This window comes from Mustelus asterias, chromosome 21, assembly GCF_964213995.1.
Source record: "Mustelus asterias chromosome 21, sMusAst1.hap1.1, whole genome shotgun sequence".
In the NCBI taxonomy this organism is placed as follows: Eukaryota; Metazoa; Chordata; class Chondrichthyes; order Carcharhiniformes; family Triakidae; genus Mustelus; species Mustelus asterias.
This window is the reverse complement of record NC_135821.1, coordinates 77,803,859-77,823,364: the sequence shown is the minus strand read 5'-3', so window position 1 is coordinate 77,823,364 and position 19,506 is coordinate 77,803,859. Positions and strand designations below refer to the sequence as shown.

Below are 19,506 nucleotides of genomic sequence, written 5' to 3'. Positions count from 1 at the left end.
GCTCCCATGGGGGCCCGTCCATTGGCATGGATATGGTGCCAACCTGGCAATGTCACCCTGTGCCAAGTGCTTGGCTGTGTCCATCTCCTCTGGGGGTTTATTTACCTTTATGTCCCCGGTTAGACCCCAATGACAAATTCACGTGTTGTAAGCCGCGCTGACATCACGGCACATAAGTGTGGTGTCAGTGTTCAGTGGGGTGAGGGGGAAGGGGGAGGGGCTATATCTGGCGGAGGGGCGGGTCAGTGGTATCAAAGTTTATCAAAATGCACGTACACGCCCGTTTGTCCGTTATGGGAGTGAACCTGATGACGTCCCCAGCAAGGGGCAGGGAAGATTCGAAATCGCGTTCTCGCCGGCGAGATCTGCGACATCTGAATCTTGATTCCCCCATTGGCATTCTCACAGACGGTGAGTGTGGGCTAAGATCCCCTCCTCGTCTCAGTAATGGTGACCCCCCGAATCTATCACTGATTGTTGTAAAAACCTGTCTGGTTCACTAATGTCCTTTAGGGAAGGAAATCTACTGTCCTTACCTGGTCTGGTCTACATGTGACCCCAGAGCCCCAGCAATGTGGTGGACTCTTAACCACCCTCTGAAATGGCCAAGCAAACCACTCAGGACAATTAGGGATGGGCAACAAATACTGTCTTTCCCTGCAACACCCACATCCCATGAAGAATACTTTATTTTGGAGAGGTAGTTGAGGATGAGAAACTTGGAGGGTTACAAACAAAAAGCAGGAAAGCAGTACAGGCAAGATGGGTACAATGGATTCATTCTGTACTTTAACTACCTGTATTTCTATGGAATATGTTTACACATAGAGGAATATTCACAAGGGAGGTGGTTAGCTCAATTGCCTGGATGGCTGGTTCATGATGCAGAGCAACGCCAACAGCACGTTGTACCGGCTGAGATTATTCATGACAGCCCCACCTTCTCAACCTTGCCCCTCGCCTGAGGTGTGTTGACCCTCAGGTTAAATCCCCATCCGTCAGCTCAAAGGGGGAAGGCAGCCTATGATCATTTGGGAATATGGCAACTTTACCTTTTAATAATCACTAATAGTGTAGAACACATTGAAATGGCCCCACATTAGAAAATACTGCTTAAATATTTACTATAGATCATTCAGAGAAAGATGATACAGGTTGAGTGAAGAATCCCTTTTCATTAGTTCTGAAAAAATGTCAGACAATAAGGTCTTTATCACGCATCTCTTCAATCCCCTAAAATCCAGTGAGGAGAGTATTAGATTCACAAACAGACATGTTAGACTGTCAATCAATACTAGATTATCATGGGGACTAAAGAGGAACAAACACAAAGGAAACTCAATGCCAATTCTGTGTCATATCAATGGGAGTAGCATATGTTTACTTTTGTAAATGTCATTAATCTCTATGTATGAGTTATAATTAGGAGCTAAGATCAGTTTTCCTATGGTGTATGTCCAATGTTACTTGTAAAATGGAAAAGAAATGTGGATTCTTCTCCAGGTATGGATTTTATGTTCTGTGATGAACCCCATCTTCTTTCCCTGTTTTCTTTTGCTATTAATCATGGGTTGTGGACATTGCTGGCAAGGCCAGCATTTATTGCCCATTCCTAATTGCCAGTGAGACCAGGTGGTGAGCCGTTTCCTTACATATGACCAAGGGGCTTGCTTGGCTGTTTCAGGGAGCAGTCAGCTACAAGGCTATTGGTCTAGACTCACATTGAAGCCAGACTAGGTAAAGACAGTAAGAGTTTTGAACCAGGTGGGTTTTTTGAAAACCCAGCTGTCTCACGGTCACCATTACTGATGATTTTTTTAAAAATTCCAGATTTATTTAACTGGATTCAGCTGCCTTGGTGAGATTTGACCTCAAGTCTCTGACTTCTAGCTTACTGGTTCTGTAACGTAACCAATGTGTTACGATCGTACAACCATAAGACGTTGGGATAGAAGTCGGTCCTTCAGCCCATCGAGTCTGCTCCGCCATTCAATGAGATCATGACTGATCTTATATAATCCTCAACTCCATTTCTCACCTTACCCCCATTATCCTCCATTCCCTTACTGATTAAAAATATGTCTTTCTCAGCCTTGAACATAATTAATGACTCAGCCTCTACAGCCCTCTGCGGGAAAGAATTCCACTGATTCAATACCCTCTGAGAGAAGAAATTCTCTTGAATGGGCGACCCCCTTACTCTGAGATGATGCTGTCTGGTCCTAGACTCTCCCACAAGGGGAAACACCCTCTCTACCCTTTCAAACCCCCTGAGAATCCTACCAATAAGGTCGTCACTCAATTTTTAAACTCCAGTGAATACAAGCCCCAACCTACTCAACCTCTCCTCATAAGAAAATCCCTCCATACCTGGGATCAACCTAGTGAACCTTCCCTGGACTGCCTCCAATGCCAGTTTATCTTTTCTTAGATAAGGGGACCAAAGCTGTTTGCAGTATTCCAGGTGTGGTCTAACTCGTGCCTTGTACAGTTTTAGCAGGATGTCCCTATTTTTATCCTCCAGTTTGTACTCAATTTGCAACCTGATTGTATCTAAAATTATTCTCATGGGACTGAATAGTTCTCCCCAGAATGGATGACTGGTACAGATGTTCTATGCAACATGACTTTGAAAACTACACTTGAAAAAAAATGTTAAGCAATATTTCCAGAAAATAAATATTGTTGGAAACAGACAATGAGACACCTGGTTCAGTAAGAGTTCTCAATTTCTCACACTGTTCACTTCTGCCCTAATAGAAATGCGGCAGCTCTCACAGAGCTGCTTAGTTTATTCTGCATAAAATATGGGAACAAAATACAGAACTGTCTCTGAGTTTATCTTTAGAATTGGTTTGTTCTAACTGGCACAGGATGGAAAATGCTTTAAATAGATAGATCCATAAGAGGTCATTTTATCTTTTGCTGTCTGTGTCGAACGAGAGACATTTAAGATAATTGGTTAAAAAAAAGATGAGGTATTTTGCTGAGTGCTGAGTTGTTAGAAGCTGGAATGCACTGCTTGTAAGGAGGGTGGAAGCAGATTCACTCGTAACATTCAAAGGAGAATTAAATAAATGCTTGGAGAAGAAAAACGTTCAGGGCTCCGGGGAAAGGAACAGCAGAGTGATACCAATTGGACAGCTTTTTCAAGCAGCCAGCACAGTTTTTCTCCTCATACAATCCTTACAATGTAGAAGGAGGCCATTCTGCCCATCAGGTCTGCACCAACTCTCCGACAGAGCACCTTATCCAGACCCTATCCCCGTAACCCCACATATTAATCCTAACAAACACATCCTGGTACACTAAGAGGCAACTTAGCATGGCCAATCAACCTATCCCTATAACCTCACACATTTACCATGACTACTCCACCGTACACATCTACACCCTAACCGACACATCTTTGGACACTAAGGGGCAATTTTAGAATGGCCAATCCACTTCAGCTGCGCATCTTTGGATTGTGGGAGGAAACCGGAGCACCCGGAGTAAACCCACACAAACACGGGGAGAATGTGCAGACTCCGCACAGACAGTCACCCAAGGCTGGAATCAAACCCAGGTTCCTGGCACTGTGAGGCAGCAGTGCTAACCACTGTGCCACCGTGCCACCCTTCTATTGCACAACTCTTACTGCGCAATATCTCCTTCACAAATCTTATGACGGACATTAAATCTGTTGAAAATTAAAATGTGTTGCGTCTGTTTAATGTTCTTCATTTTATGATGTTTTTCTTTACAAAATTGACTCATAAATTCTGGTTGCGAAACTTGGGTAGGTACATAAGTCATAAATGTATTGACCTGATATACCACAGACGATTACTGTAAACCGGGTAATATACACAGCAGCTTAGCAGCTTTGAATATAGAGCATGAATGTGAGATGTGAGTGTATATATATATATATGTGTGTGTGTGTACAATAGATATTTATATGTTATTATAGATAAAGACAAATAACTAATTTTACATGAAAAATGTAGCCCATCTAATTATAAGCAATGAATTGGGAGTTGTTAATATTCATTCTGTTAAAAAAAAAAGGTGAGACTGATAGGCTGGAATTTTCCAGATGTTCACACCAGCGGGATTTTCCAGTCCTGCCGATGACCCACCCCCGCTGTAGGTTTTCCAGCAGCGAGGGGTGCATTCAATGGGAAAGCCCGTTGACTTTGGCAGGGCGAGGAGATCCCACCACTGGCGATTGACAGGCCACCTTCATCGTCAAGAAACACAAGGGAAATCCCACCTCATAGAATCTGACATCGAAAGGCAGCTTCATACGGAGTATTAGAATATCTGACTTTACGAGGATGATTTTTTAAAAATTGTCTTTGTACAATACAAGCAACATCATGTAACGAGGGGTGTTTTCAAACTGTTCTTCTTAATAAATTGAGGAAAAAATGAATAAAGCATAAAATCCAAAAACATATGCATTGTATGGGAGCAATGGGACTGATTTTAGGGGGTGCCTCAGTCTCCACCCCCTGGCTAAAAATTCAAGGGGGGCCACACTAGGCAGTCCCATCACGTTTAGAATCTCTGGTAAGTTGGTGGCTAGAGGTCTCAGCGAGTGGGGCAAGAGGCTGGGTTCAAGAGACAAAGTGGTTTATTAAGGAGAAGGCTGATCTTTGTGGGGGTTTCTTCTGAACAGCCCATGACCTGCTTCTTAACGGGGGAGGGTGGGGGGGGAGGGGGGGGCATCTTATGCAGCCCAATGTTTCCAATTGCTGATGTATCAGAAGGTGATCAAATCTCAGATGATTTAGTAAAACCGTACAAAAGGGACACGTAAAAAAAACTGAAGTGACAGTCTGCATCATTAAGTTATTGAACATCTCTCCAATTTCTTTCTCAGGAAGTTTGCTTGATTTCCTAAAGGACGGTGATGGGAGGATATTAAAACTACCCCAGCTGGTCGACATGTCAGCACAGGTACTGCACACTGGTTTCCTCTTCTTTAACGTTTTATCCCGTTGACTTTTTTTCTCTGTTTCGTTGTTAGATGATTTGTTTTTTTGGCAAGGTGAATAGTTCTTACTCCAGCCAGGTGTATTTATTAGCAACTCTAATGGATGTGTGTGGATAAATTCAAAGCAATGCTGTATGTAAAATGTCACAGGAGTATTCAGGAAGCAAATAAACATTGAGTAGCAGAAGGAATAAGGATATACTTTAATGGAAACCTGAAGAAACATAATAGTGAACATCTCCAAAAACATTTATCCAATTGATTAAGGATAGCTAAGCTTAGTGTTATTTCAGAAAAGAGCAGGGAAGTTCTCCCCAATCTCCTGGCCAATATTTATCCCTCAACCAATACCTAAACACAAATTTCCTGGTCACTAACGAGATGGGGCGGCATGGTGGCAAAGTGGTTAGCATGGCTGCCTCACTGCGCCAGGGACCCGGGTTCGATTCCGGCCTTGGGTGACTGTATGGAGTTTGCACTTTCTCTCTGTGTATGCATGGGTTTCCTCCGGGTGCTCCAGTTTCCACCCACAGTCCAGAGATATGTAGGTTAGGTGGATTGGCCATGGTAAATGTGTTAAGTTCAGGGACAAGGCAGGGGAAAGGGCCTGGGTAAGATGCTCTATCAGAAAGTCGGTGCAAACTCAATGGGCTGAATGGCCTCCTTCTGCACTGTAGGGAGTCTATGAAGTCTGAACTAACACCGTGCTGTTATGGGAAATGCAAATCAGCTGCTGTACTTCCTATATTACAACATTGACTACATTTCAAAAGTACTTCATTTCCTGGCAAACACTTTTAAACACTGAGGTCATGAATGATGCTATAGAGAGGTGCGTTCTTTCTCAGCATGTGTGTCAAGAAAAGCTGAGGAATGTTGTAATCGGTAGCTTTGGACAACTTTAATATTTATTCAATGCAACGTTTACTAAGGCTAGTCCTTATGAGTGAGTTTACTGTGTGACGATACATTGATGATAGTCCTGACATCTACAGCAGTCCACAGCTTCCTGAGGCTCTGAGAACCAGTATTTCCCCCCTCAAGTAATGCACCTCTCTTCTGCTATTTCCCCAACTAAACAGCAGAGGACAGTTGTGTTCCCTGGAATATTTGGTTGAATCAATTTGAACTTATTCTCTTTGGCTGAATATTTATCACGCTCCCTTTGGAAAGAGTTAAACAACACAAACTCAACTCTTCTTGCTGGAAATCTGTTGCACGTATTGGACTTCTGCCTGGTGGGGAAAGTTTCTTTTAATCAGTAGACTCACTTGAAGTTTGTTAATTCTAAATCTTTAGTCTACTTGTATCAGCATCAGTGTGTAGCTGTCGGCATCGTGAGAAGCTGGCTCATGCCTTCCTGCGGTCTTTTCTCCAGTGGTTCCGTGGCTTGTTCAGTCTGCAAAGCTGACAGCCAGTCTGTTGTAATTAGGATTGAAAGGTGATGAAACGCAAGCTGTAATTATGGGAGAAAGGGAGTCCCTTCAGCTGCAACTTGTCTGCAATTTTGTGACAATTGGTGGATGAAGCCAGATCGATTCAGTTTTCGACCAAGTGTAACTTGTTTACTTTGAATAAGCAGTGGGCAGGGTGTTGATGTTAGAGTCAATCCCTGGTGTGCAGTGGTTGCACTATAGTCAGGGTAGAATAATGCAATTGGAACGGTTTTGGGCTTGGCATCTACAGTGTGTAACATTCCATCAAATCAACACTTAACAATAGAACCCACTGAATAGATTATGTCACAGAGTAAAGCCAATTGCACTATCGTCACCGCTTCCGAAATATATTGCGGGAGGAATTAGTAACGCCTTTTTGGAGAGAGTTATTTTCCGAAGAACTAACGTTAATCGCTTGATTGCCCTGCCATTAAACCTGAACGTTTCAGTCAACTCGTTCAATTAATATTTTTCAGTGGAGTGAACTGGAAATGATTGTTCCCTTATTGTGAATGAATTTGCATACTGGGACCTGCAAACTAGTAAACTTAACAGTGGTTGTAATGGAGATTATAAGATGGTAGGATGTTTTAAAAAAACATCTACCGATTAGTGCAGTTATATAGGTGAGCGAGGTCAGTTTAGCTTGGGCGGCTGGTTCATGATGCAGAGCAACAGCACGGGTTCAATTCCTGTACCGGCTGAGGTTATTCATTCATGGGTAGCACAGTGGTTAACGCTGCTGCTTCACAGCGCCAGAGACCTGGGTGCAATTCCCGGCTTGGGTCACCGTCTGTGTGGAGTTTGCACTTTCTCCCCATGTCTGCATGGGTTTCCTCCCGTTCTCCGGTTTCCTCCCACAGTCTGAAAGACGTGCTGGTTAGGTGCATTGGCCCGAACAAGCAACTAGGGGAATTTCACAGTAACTTCATTGCAGTGTTAATGTAAGCCTTACTAGTGGCTAATAAATAAACTTTAAAGGTCTCGCTTTCTCAACCTGGCCCCTCGCCTGAGGTGTGGTGACCCTCAGGTCAAATCACCACCAGTCAGCTCTCTCCCTAAAAGGGGAAAGCAGCCAGTAGTCATGTGGGACTATGATGACCTTATCTATGTAGATGGAACATAGAACATTACAGCGCAGTACAGGCCCTTCGGCCCTCGATGTTGCGCCGACCAGTGGTACCAATCTAAAGCCCCTCTAATCTACACTATTCCAATATCATCCATATGTTTATCCAATAACCACTTGAACGCTCTCAACATTGACGAGTCCACCACTGCTGCAGGCAGGGCATTCCACGCCCTTACTACTCTCTGAGTGAAGAACCTACCTCTGACATCTGTCCTATATCTATCACCCCTCAATTTAAAGCTATGTCCCCTCGTGCGAGCCAACACCATCCGAGGAAAAAGGCTCTCACTATCCACCCTATCTAATCCTCTGATCATCTTGTATGCCTCTATTAAGTCACCTTTTAACCTTCCTCTCTCTAACGAAAACAACCTCAAGCCCCTCAGCCTTTCCTCATACGATTTTCCCACCATACCAGGCAACATCCTGGTAAATCTCCTCTGCACCCTTTCCAACACTTCCACATCTTTCCTGTAATGCGGCGACCAGAACTGTACGCAATACTCCAAGTGCGGCCGCACCAGAGTTTTGTACAGTTGCAGCATGACCTCCTGGCTCCGAAACTCAATCCCTCTACCAATAAAAGCTAACACACCGTACGCCTTCTTAACAACCCTATCAACCTGGGTGCCAACTTTCAGGGATCTATGCACATGGACACCCAGATCCCTCTGTTCATTCACACTACCAAGTATCTTACCATTAGCCCAGTACTCTGTATTCCTGTTACTCCTTCCAAAGTGAATCACCTCACACTTTTCCGCATTAAACTCCATTTGCCACCTCTCAGCCCAGCTCTGCAGCTTGGTGAGGGTTTGCTCCAGTACCCAAGGACCTGCAGAGTGAGATGCCTTGTTCTGTGAGCAATCTTTATTACAAGCATTGGAAGTTCCATTCTCACGAGTAAGGGTTCTACAGCATAATGCTCGACTGGTTAATCTATAGTTACACAAAGTTCACCTGACCTGCTGCTCCATCTTTCATTTGATCTTTCTACATTATTCCCCTGATCTCATCTTTCCTTAATCATCTCGTCAAATCTCTCTGTCTCTTCCGCCTGATCTCGCTTCCTCGTGATTACATTTTTTATGTGACTCTGTCTCCCAGTCAAATTTTAGCAGCTTGGATTTTAAGCCACTTGTCCACCTCCCCTTACAGAGGATTCAGCCCAGCTCCCATCTTGCTCACTTGAAGAAGTGACTGAAATGCCTCAGATTCTAAAAGAAGAGGGATGTAGGGTGGAATTTTCCAATCCTTCCAGCAGTGGGAATTGTGACGGGCAGGGCCTTAATTTATCAGGAGGCAAAAAAATCTGTTTCCCGATGGTGGATAAACTGCTGGAATTTTGTTAAAGGCGGATGGAGCTTCCCAACCCCATGCATGCTCATTAAAAGGTCATCCCACTGGAGTTAACGCCCTCCTCCAAATCCCGTTCCCCACCAGCGGGAATTTACGACTGTAGATTAATGGTGAGCACCTGGCCAGCATCACCCCCTTCCACAACGCTGAGTTCTGTAGCTGTTCTTTCTCCTTGTTGGGCACCTCATATAACTTCACTCAAAGTGCTGTTAGCAAACATTGCACCAAAGCTGGACAGGTGGAGGCAGGTGAAGGCTGAAAGGCGGAGAGTTGGTGGATGATGGGGTTTAGGGTGGAAGGTGGAAAGGTGAAGTGAAGGCTGGACAGGGGAGGCAGGCCTACGGGGAAAGGGTGAGAGAGGAAGGAGATGGGTGAGAGTGTCTAGGGAAGGAGTTTGGAGTTCGTACCTGAAAGGAACCTGACTGGGACAATACAAAACCTTTACATTAAACTAGATTGAATTTAAAAGCACCCCTCATGCCCCTGTCCTCAAAGTGAAGGTACTTTTTCACCTTCATCGGAGAGGCGATGGCCTAGTGGTATTATGTTCTGGGGACCCGGGATCAAATCCCGCCACAGCAGATGGTGGAATTTGAATTCAATAAAAAATATCTGGAATTAAGAATCTACTGATGACCATGAAACCATTGTCGATTGTCGGAAAAACCCAACTGGTTCACTAATGTCCTTTAGGGAAGGAAATCTGCTGTCCTTACCCGGTCTGGCCAACATGTGACTCCAGAGCCACAGCAATGTGGTTGACTCTCAACTGCCTCCCAGGGGCAACTAGGGATGGGCAATAATGTTGGCCAGCCAGCGATGCACATGACCCACGAATGAATAAAAAAGAAACTTAGTGTGCCACACCACCTTGCTGCAGTTTCAGGTGAAGCCCAGAGTGGAGTGTGTGCACTCTCAGCTCCAGCAGCACTGCTCATTCCATCACTAAATTATCACAATAGTAACTGACCTTGCAATCCACCTCCAGTCATCATTCTGATTTATTTGTTCCTTAAAGGCATAGATGGTGCTGCACTAAATGCTATCTCTTTAATGAATTGCTGTGGTTCTTCTCTCGTTTCATATAGATTGCAGCAGGAATGGCCTATATCGAGCGAATGAATTACATTCACAGAGATTTAAGGGCTGCTAATATACTTGTCGGAGAAAACCTTGTGTGCAAGATAGCAGATTTCGGGCTGGCAAGACTTATTGAGGACAATGAATACACAGCGCGACAAGGTACAATGTTCTGGTGCCAGGCCAGCTGTAGAACTACTGGAATTTTATGAGATCTAATATATATTTACATCAATAGTGCATAGATTTATTTTGAATCTGCGTTACTGAAAATTTAATGGAGTGTTTGCCTTATAATGGTTTCTATTTCACCTCTTTCAGCATCACATTGAATATCCATTGCATCACTTTCTCTGAATGGGATAGCAGTGTGACCAACTCTTATCAAATAAAATAGAGAAACACTGCCCCGAGCCAGGGGGGTGGGGCCGGGTGTCACGATGAGGGTTTGGTGGGGGTGAAGGTTTTGTTGGGGGGCGGTTGCTGGTGATCATTACAGTGTGTGAAGTGGGGGGGGGGGGGGGGTGAACAAAGAAAATTACAGCACAGGAACAGGCCCTTCGGCCCTCCAAGCCTGCACCGACCATGCTGCCCGACTGAACTAAAACCCCCTACCCTTCCGGGGACCGTATCCCTCTATTCCCATCCTATTCATGCATTTGTCAAGACGCCCCTTAAAAGTCACCATCGTATCTGCTTCCACTGCCTCCCCCGGCAACGAGTTCCAGGCATCCACCATCCTCTGTGTAAAATATCTGCCTCGTACATCTTGTACGATCTTAGCTTGATCTGGGTTTCAGACAAAGCTCGGCACAACATTGTGGGCCGGAGGGCCTGATCTGTGCTGTACTGTTCTATGTTCTATCTCCTTTAAACCTTGCTCCTTGCACGTTAAACCTGTGCCCCCTAGTAATTAACTCTTCCACCCTGGGAAAAAGCTTCTGACTATCCACTCTGTCCATGCCTCCCATAATCTTGTAGACTTCTATCAGGTCACCCCTCAACCTCTGTAATTCCAGTGAGAACAAACCAAATTTCTCCAAACTCTCCTCATAGCTGATGCCCTCCATATCAGGCAACATCCCGGTAAATCTTTTCTGTACCCTCTCCAAAGTCTCCACATCCTTCTGGTAGTGTGACGACCAGAATTGAACACTATATTCCAAGTGCGGCCCAACTAAGGTTGTACAATCATAGAATCCTACTGTGCAGAAAGAGGCCATTCGACCCATCGAGTCTGCACCAACCACAATCCCACCCAGACCCTATCCACATATCCCTGCATATTTACCCACTAACCCCTCTCACCTATGCATCCCGGGACACTAAGGGGCAATTTAGAATGGCCAATCAACCTAGCCCACACATCTTTGGACTGTGGGAGGAAACCAGAGCACCCAGAGGTAACCCGCACAGACACGGGGAGAATGTGCAAAGTCCACACAGACAGCAACCCGAGCCGGGATTCGAACCCAGGTCCCTGGAGCTGTGAAGCAGCAATGCAAACCACTGTGCTACCGTGCCGCCCTTTATAGGTTCTATAAAGCTGCAACATGACTTGCCAATTTTTAAACTCAATGCCCCGGCCGATGAAGGCAAGCATGCCGTATGCCTTCTTGACTACCTTCTCCACCTGCATTGCCACTTTCAGTGACCTGTGTACCTGTACATCCAGATCCCTTTGCCTATCAATAATCTTAAGGGTTCTGCTATTTACTGTATATTTCCTATTTGTATTAGACTTTCCAAAATGCATTACCTCGCATTTGTGGAATGGAGCCACAATATCATCATTCTCGGCTGTGCAACGCGCAGACTTGTGGCCCTGTTTAAATCACCCAGTGGAAGACTCCTAGGCTCAGTCTCACACAGGCTGCTGTCGGGATATGAGACAAAAGACTTTGCTCAAAGGACCTGGGGTAAACAGTCAAAATAAGGGGCAATCCCTTAAAACACGGGAGAGTCAGTCACGCCGCAGGATTGACAGAGCTTCGGGTGTCACTGGCCTGGGTGGTATAGTGGCACAGTGGTTAACACTGCTGACTCTCAGCGCCAGGGACCCAGGTTCAATTCCAGCCTCAGGTCACTGTCTGTGTGGAGTTTGCACATTCTCCCTGTGTCTGCATGGATTTCCTCCGGATGCTCCAGTTTTTTCCCACACTCCAAAAATGTACAGGTTAGGTGAATTAGCCATGGTAAAACGTGTGGGGTTACGGGGATCGGGTGGAGTGATGGGCCAGGGTAAGATGCTGAGTTTTATGTTGTTCTGTCTAAGCCCTGAAGAATACTGCAGAGAAACTGCCATTGTTGTCAGCTGATTCAATGCTGTTTTCCCACCAGCTATTGGTCTTTGTCCATATTCAGGAAAATTTTGCCCAATGTTTCAAGTCCATTTGACTTCTTCAGAGCTGAACAGAGGTAAAAATGTGATGGGTTATGTTGTTGGAGAGAGGGGAGAGAAGGTGGAGCACAATAGAAGGTCAGTGGTAGGTGGAAGCTAAGGGTGGATTGACAAATGAACGCCAGACAAATGGAGAGTTAGTTATAGTATTAAAGATGAAAGAAGGTGCAAACAGTGGCATAAAGCGAGGGTTGCAGACTCTGTTACTATCAGAACAAGGGTCAGCACTCTCTGAAAGGATCCAGAGGAGGTTCACAAGAATGACCCCTGGAATGAAGAGCTTGTCGTATGAGGAACGGTTGAAGACTCTGGATCTGTACTCGTTGGAGTTAAGAAAGATGAGGGGGGATCTTATTGAAACTTACAGGATACTGCAAGGCCTGGATAGAGTGGATGTAGAGAGGATTTTTCCACTAGTAGGAAACACTAGAACCAGAGGGCACAGCCTCAGGCTAAAGGGACGATCCTTTAAAACAGAGATGAGGAGGAATTTCTTCAGCCAGAGAGAGAGGTGAATCTGTGGAACTCTTTGCCGCAGAAGGCTGAGGAGGCTAGGTCATTGAGTGTCTTTAAGACAGAGATAGATAGGTTCTTGATTAATAAGGGGATCAGGGGTTATGGGGAAAAGGCAGGAGAATGGGGATGAGAAAAATATCAGACATGATTGAATGGAGGAGCAGACTCGATGGGCCGAATGGCCTAATTCTGCTCCTATGTCTTATGGTATGAAGCAAAAGAAGTTACAGATGGCCCTGTGGGGGAGGAATGGGGAAAAAAAGATCAAAATTGGGGAGTAAGTTCACTGTCTGGAGTTGTTGAATTTTACATTAATTAATGTTAAGTCCAAAAGATTGTAAAGTGCCCAATTGGAAGATGAGGTGCTGTTCCACCAGTTTGCATTGGGCTTCACTGGAACATTGCAACAGGCCAAGGACAGACATATGGGCATGAGAGCAGAATGGTGAATTGAAATGGCAGTGACAGGAAGATTAGGGTCACGCTTGTGGACTGAGTGAGGGTGTTTGGCAAAGGGGTCACCCAGTCTGCGTCTAGTCTCCCGATTGTAGAGGAGACCCAATGGGAGAAGGGAATACAGTAAACCAAACTGAAGGAGGTGCAATTGAAATGCTTGATTCACCTGGAAAGGGTGTTTAGGGCCTTGGGCAGGGCGGAGGTAAATGGGCAGGTATTACACCTGCTACGATTGCATGGGAAGGTGCCACAGGAAGGAGAGGCAGTGTTAGTCCTGGGGGAGTAGACCAGAGTCTAATGGAAGGAATGGTCTCTATGGAATGCTGACCTGGAGTGGTGTGAGGTGACAATGTGTTTGGTGGTGGCATCATGCTGGGGTTGGCAGAAGTGGCAAAGGATGATTGTGGAGGCTGGTGGGGTGAAAAGTGAGGACAAGGGGACCCCTATCATGGTTCTGGATGGAAGGGGAAGGGATGAGGGCAGAGATGCAGGAGAGGATTGGACACAGTTGAGGGCCATATCAACCACAGGTTGGGGGGAAACCTCAGCTCAGGAAAAAGGAAGACTTGACAGAAGCACTGTTTTAGAAAATAGCATCATTGGAACAGATGCATCAGAACTTCACTGATCCAGGTCTCAGATCTCCTCAGTTACACTGGTCTCCAAAAATTTTTAACGGCCTATTTTGCAGAGCATCAGCCATGGACCAGGAGTAGGGCCTGGAGGAGAATCAGAAGTTCTCCTTTTGGCTCCGCGAAGTAGATTGAGATGTTCTCTCGGACCACCCTCCCTCTGCATTCGAGAAAACCCCCTCTTCCTGAGTGCCACCCAGAAAGCCTTGGAACATCTGATATTCAGCAGGTGGAACCCATTGAGGCTGAGTCTTTAACATTTCCCCTTTCATTTGCAATACCACAGAAAATCAATCCATTGTCACAGTAACTGGCTGCATGCGTCGTACACTGAATTATTTTCAATTTCCAAGCTCAACTCTACAGAGATTAGTCTTTCTCTGCCACAGCCTTTTCACTTTTTCTCAGCAGCCAGTGACATTATCTAGAACAGTCTGTTTTAGACAGACTCTCTCCAACGACTCAAGTGAGACTCAATGATTTGAAATACTTCTGAAACAGTTAGAAAACATTTGTGAATTGTTCAATGGAACAAAGAACCTGGCAATCAAACTCAGATTTGAACAGATCACACGGCATGTTTGTGTTTGAATTGAATGGCTGAACCCTTTTCATCAGGCACACTTGTAGCCAAAATTATTATTTGCAACCACATGACAAGGGATGTTCTTCTGTGTGAGGCCAATGACTTGCCCCCATTTCTACAAGAGAAAATTACCCTTAACCCCTTATGTGGCATGGCAGAGTTAAGGGAGCCAATCCTACGCTGGATTTTCTTCAGTTTTTCTCTATATGTACGGTTTCTCTCCAGACCAAAAGGCTTTCACTTTCGCTGAAGGCGGTTCCGGGCATTTTGGATTCAGAAATAATTTAAAGGATGAAGCAAAATTATACATACAATCTTTCCATTCCTTTTAGGTGCCAAGTTTCCAATAAAATGGACAGCACCAGAAGCTGCGCTTTACGGAAAGTTTACAATCAAGTCTGACGTGTGGTCGTTTGGTATCCTCTTGACAGAACTGGTTACCAAGGGGAGGGTTCCATACCCAGGTAAGAACCATCAAACAATAATCACCCGATGGACGGAAAGTTGCACAGTGCAACATTATCATTCGAATGTTTTCATATCATATTCCTCTCTGATCCTTGTTTTAAACAAAGTACCTGCCTAGTGTTTGTACAGTGATGTTGCACAGCTCATATCTGAGTTATAGGTCAGGATTTTCTGATCTTGGTCGCCCTGCCACCACTGCCAGCGAGAATGGAGAATTTGGCACTCAGCCAAATCTTCATTCACTGCAGCGGGACTGGAGAATGCCAGCGGAGGTCAAAGAATCCGGCTGTACTGTTGAAGATCCTTGATGAAAGAGTGTACAGCCAGCCTATAACAACCTGAGTCCAGCCTCTTCTACCTTTTGAAGAGCTGGAGCGATCGGTTAAATCACTAAAATAGAAACAGAAAATACTGGAAACACTCAGCAGGTCAGGCAGCATCTGTGCAAAGAAATAAAGTTGTGTATCAGGTCGGTGACGACCCTTCACCCAGAACAGATATCTGCACAAATTACTGAAGGTCACAAGACAGGTTGAGAAAGTGACTAAAAGGGCATTCAGGAAGCTGGGCTTTACAAACAGGGGCAAGGAGTACAAATACAAGGAAGTTACAATCAACCTTTGGAAAAGATCGCTTCAACCTCCACTGCTGCAATCTGTCCAATTCTGGGAACCAGATTTTAGATAGGATATGAAAGCTTTAGAGAGGCAAGATTGATGTGGATGGTTCCAGGTTTGAGGGATTACAGTTACGCAGTTAGATTGGAGAAGCAGGAGTTGCTTTCCTTAGGGAAGAGAAGCTGGGAGGAGATTTGATTGAAGTTCTGAAAGCCATGAAGGGTCTGGACAGGATGGATAGGGAAAAATGTTTCCCATGAGCAGAATAGTCCAGAACCTGAGGACACTGACTTAAGGTGATTGGCAAAAGAACCAATGGCAGCATGAGGAACATCTTTTACCCAGTAAATGTTTAGGGTTTAGTACCTGAGAGTGTGGTGGAGGGAAATATAGTCAGGCTTTCAAAGAGATTGGACAATCACCTGATGAGAAATATCTGCAGGGTTATGGGGAAGGGACTGTGGAGTGGAACTTGCTGAGTTGCTCTTACAGAGAGTTGGCGTAGACAAGACAGACCTCCTCCTGTGCTGTAACTGTTGAATGATTCTCTGAGTTCCTCCTGTCCATGGGGATGAGTTGTTACACCAGTCTCTGTCAACAATAAAAGATGCGTGAGTGAGATTGTACGGTTTGCCCATTCTCTTCCCAGTTTCATAATAACACTATTGAGATCAGGAGCTTGTTAAATACAACTCCTTTGCTCTCTATTCCAAAGTGCCTTTTGTATTTCTAAATTCAGTATTTGCGATTGAGGCCCTCAATAATGAGTTGGGAGTGAACCCTTTCAAATCAGTAATTACAGAGACATGGGTGACCTGATGTGTAATGTTTTCTTTGGGAATTGTCACAAACATGCACAGTGACATGGACTGAGTTAAAAATGAGACTTTATTTGTTGGTTCCTCTATTGATCAGGGTGGTGGAGGGGGAATAATGTACATTTGTGTCAGATTCTTGAATGTGAAAGAAAGAAACAATTGCATTTATAAAGCACTGTTCTCAATCATAGGACGTTCCCAAAGCACCTTATGGATTGTAGCGACTGTTGGAATGTAGGAAATGCAGCAGCCAGATATGCACAGCAAGCTCCCACAAACAGCACTGTGACAATGACCAGTAATCTGGTTTTGTGATGTTGACTGGGGGACAACTATTGATGTGGAAATGCTGGCGTTGGACTGGGGTAAACACAGTAAGGAGTCTAACAGCACCAGGTTAAAGTCCAACAGGTTTATTTGGTAGCAATGGGATCGCGCATATTGAGAAAGCTAGTGGCATTTGCTACCAAATAAACCTGTTGGACTTTAACCTGGTGTTGTTAGACTCCGTACTGGGACAACTATTGACCAGAGGGAATAATCCCCTTCTTCAAAACGGTACCTTAGGATCTTTTCCATTCATCTGATGGGGCCTCAGTGTAAGACAGCATCGGTACCTTAGCAACACTCTCTTGGTACTGCATTGGAATAGCAGCCTTAATTTTTGTGCTCAAATCCTGGAGTGGGACCTGAACCCACAACCTTATAACTCAGAGGCAAGAATGGCACCAACAAAGCACGGCACACTTATTAGCCAGCGAGTCACAAGGGACCGGTTATTAACGTGATTGTCTGTTTATTTCTATCAGGAATGAACAATCGCGAAGTACTGGAGCAGGTGGAGCGAGGCTATCGAATGCCGTGTCCAAACGCCTGCCCAGCATCTCTTCATGACCTTATGATCCAATGCTGGAAGAAAGATCCAGAAGAGAGGCCAACCTTTGAATACTTACAGTCCTTCCTGGAGGACTACTTCACAGCAACGGAACCCCAGTACCAACCCGGGGAAAACCTGTAGATTCCCTCGGCAGTTGGAACATTCCTTAGCCAATAACAAACTGTATTTCTGACCATATTGTCAACCTGTTCCTAAAGCCTCTGACGCTGGAATCTGAGCTCTGAGTGACTGCCGCCTAAACCTCGAAGGAACTCGTCAAGTACGAGACCAATTAGCACACTTCCAATTAACCGAGCACCCAATTAGGTTTGGGTTAATGACGGCCTCTCTCTTTGCCGCAATTAATATTTTGTATTTTCAGATGCAGAGCACTGCACGGTGGTTGCGCCATGGTGATTGGTGTGGTGGGGGATGTGACAGAAATGTTATTGAGCAGTGTTGGGCTCCAGACACTGGATTTTAGATCTACTTGACAGGGTCTCTAGACAGAACCCAGAGCACAGCCATTGCCTGTGGTTTGTACCCATTTATTTGGCATGTCGCTCTCAAATGCACTGTACAATGAGAACTGATCCGCTGTGCTTATTTAACAATGTCGCATAGGACCATGCTAAAATGGCTAATTCCTCTTCTCGATTAATATTTCACTGAGCTTTTATATTTGATTTGCCATATTCCAGAAGTATTTTATTCTGTTATTTGTACAATTTTCTAGGCCTTACAGACAAGGAAATGCATTTAAAATGCCTAATTTTATACAGTGGTGTAAAACCAGCAAAGATGGTCTAGTTTAGTCACTGAATGACATATAGTTAGGCTGTAAATACAATCTATTTAGTACTAGTGTTTTACGAGTTCAAATCATGGTTATGAAGAAGGGACACGATTCATTTACAAGGCAAGGTATAGGATAATGCAATGCTATCAGGTTTGAGTCACAGAGTATGATAAATGTACTCGTTATTTATGAACAAGGTAACAGTTTTATATCGGACGATCTGGAAAGATAAAGTTTACTGGGCTGGGCTGAAATATTGGGGTGGTGTAATGCGGAGAAACTACGTCAGCATGGGAAGATGCATCACATCCAGACCAAGGACTATGATAGTCCCTCTGTGTCGATCACTACAGCCCGTGGAGGGGCTTGGTAATGTCAGGGGAGACGTTAAGGGGGCCACTGCTCCCATTGTGGTTGCAGCTCACGGTGGGCTGCAGACTGACAATCCTTCAATCAGCACCTGCCAAACCTCTCTTCAAGTGCCACACTGAGATGACATTGGTACCTGTGCAACACCCATTGCCTTCCAGGAAAGGCTGGCATTCCGGATAGCGTGGGGCTAACCCATCAGCAGGGCTGGCCAACTCCAATCTTACCCGGAGAGGAAAGAATGTGATCATTCGGAGAACTGAAACACGTCTCCCAATTCCTTCAGTGATGACTCATCTGGAATAAGGCGAGAAGCTTCAGGTTTTCAGAATCAAATCATCGAATTTCAACAACCTTTTGGAACAAAAGGGAACTTTTTTTTTTACAAAAGGTTTAATTGTACATTATTTAAATGTTTTTTTCAGCCACTTAACATGATCCGGATTGTAAATCCAATCATTATTTTCTCATCGTTATTTGTGCAAATTACTGAAGATTAAATTTTTGCTTGCTCTAAAACCTGCATTATTTCTTAACCTGTCTTAGGATAGAGACTGTTTTAGTGAATTTTCTTACAGAGAGAGAGTTGTACAGCTTTTGTTGCGCATTATGTAAATTTGTTACTTTAGTGTGTTCACAAGTGACTCAATTGCAACAAAACATGATTGAATTAAAACTACTTTTACAATCAATCTTTGTGACCAGGCTCTGATAAAATGTGGACAATTTTTTCTTGTGTTCAATTTTTAATCTTTCCTATGCTGAAGGTTTTGACTCTGACGAATATAGCTCCACCAGCACTATCACGGTGGCACAGCGGTTAGCACTGCTGCCTCACAGCATCAAGGACCTGGGTTCGATTCCCAGCTTGGGTCACCGTTTGTGTGGAGTTAGGTACATTCTCCCTGTGTCTGCGTGGGTCTCCTCTGGGTGCTCTGGTTTCCTCCTACAGTCCAAATATGTGCAGGTTAGG

General features: G+C 44.6%; 1 protein-coding gene across 14 annotated transcripts in view; it reads left to right on the top strand.

Moving 5' to 3' along the window:
- LOC144509438 (proto-oncogene tyrosine-protein kinase Yrk-like) overlaps positions 1 to 19,256 on the top strand; it is a 315,669-nt gene extending 296,413 nt beyond the window's left edge. For all 14 annotated transcript variants that reach the window (XM_078238329.1, XM_078238330.1, XM_078238325.1 and 11 more), the window contains 4 exons: positions 4,871 to 4,947; positions 10,003 to 10,156; positions 14,918 to 15,049; positions 17,298 to 19,256. In XM_078238329.1, coding sequence (XP_078094455.1) covers positions 4,871 to 4,947; positions 10,003 to 10,156; positions 14,918 to 15,049; positions 17,298 to 17,506 — 572 coding nt within the window. In that variant the 3' untranslated portion in view covers positions 17,507 to 19,256. The remainder of the gene's footprint in view (positions 1 to 4,870; positions 4,948 to 10,002; positions 10,157 to 14,917; positions 15,050 to 17,297) is intronic.
- Positions 19,257 to 19,506: the final 250 nt, after the last annotated feature.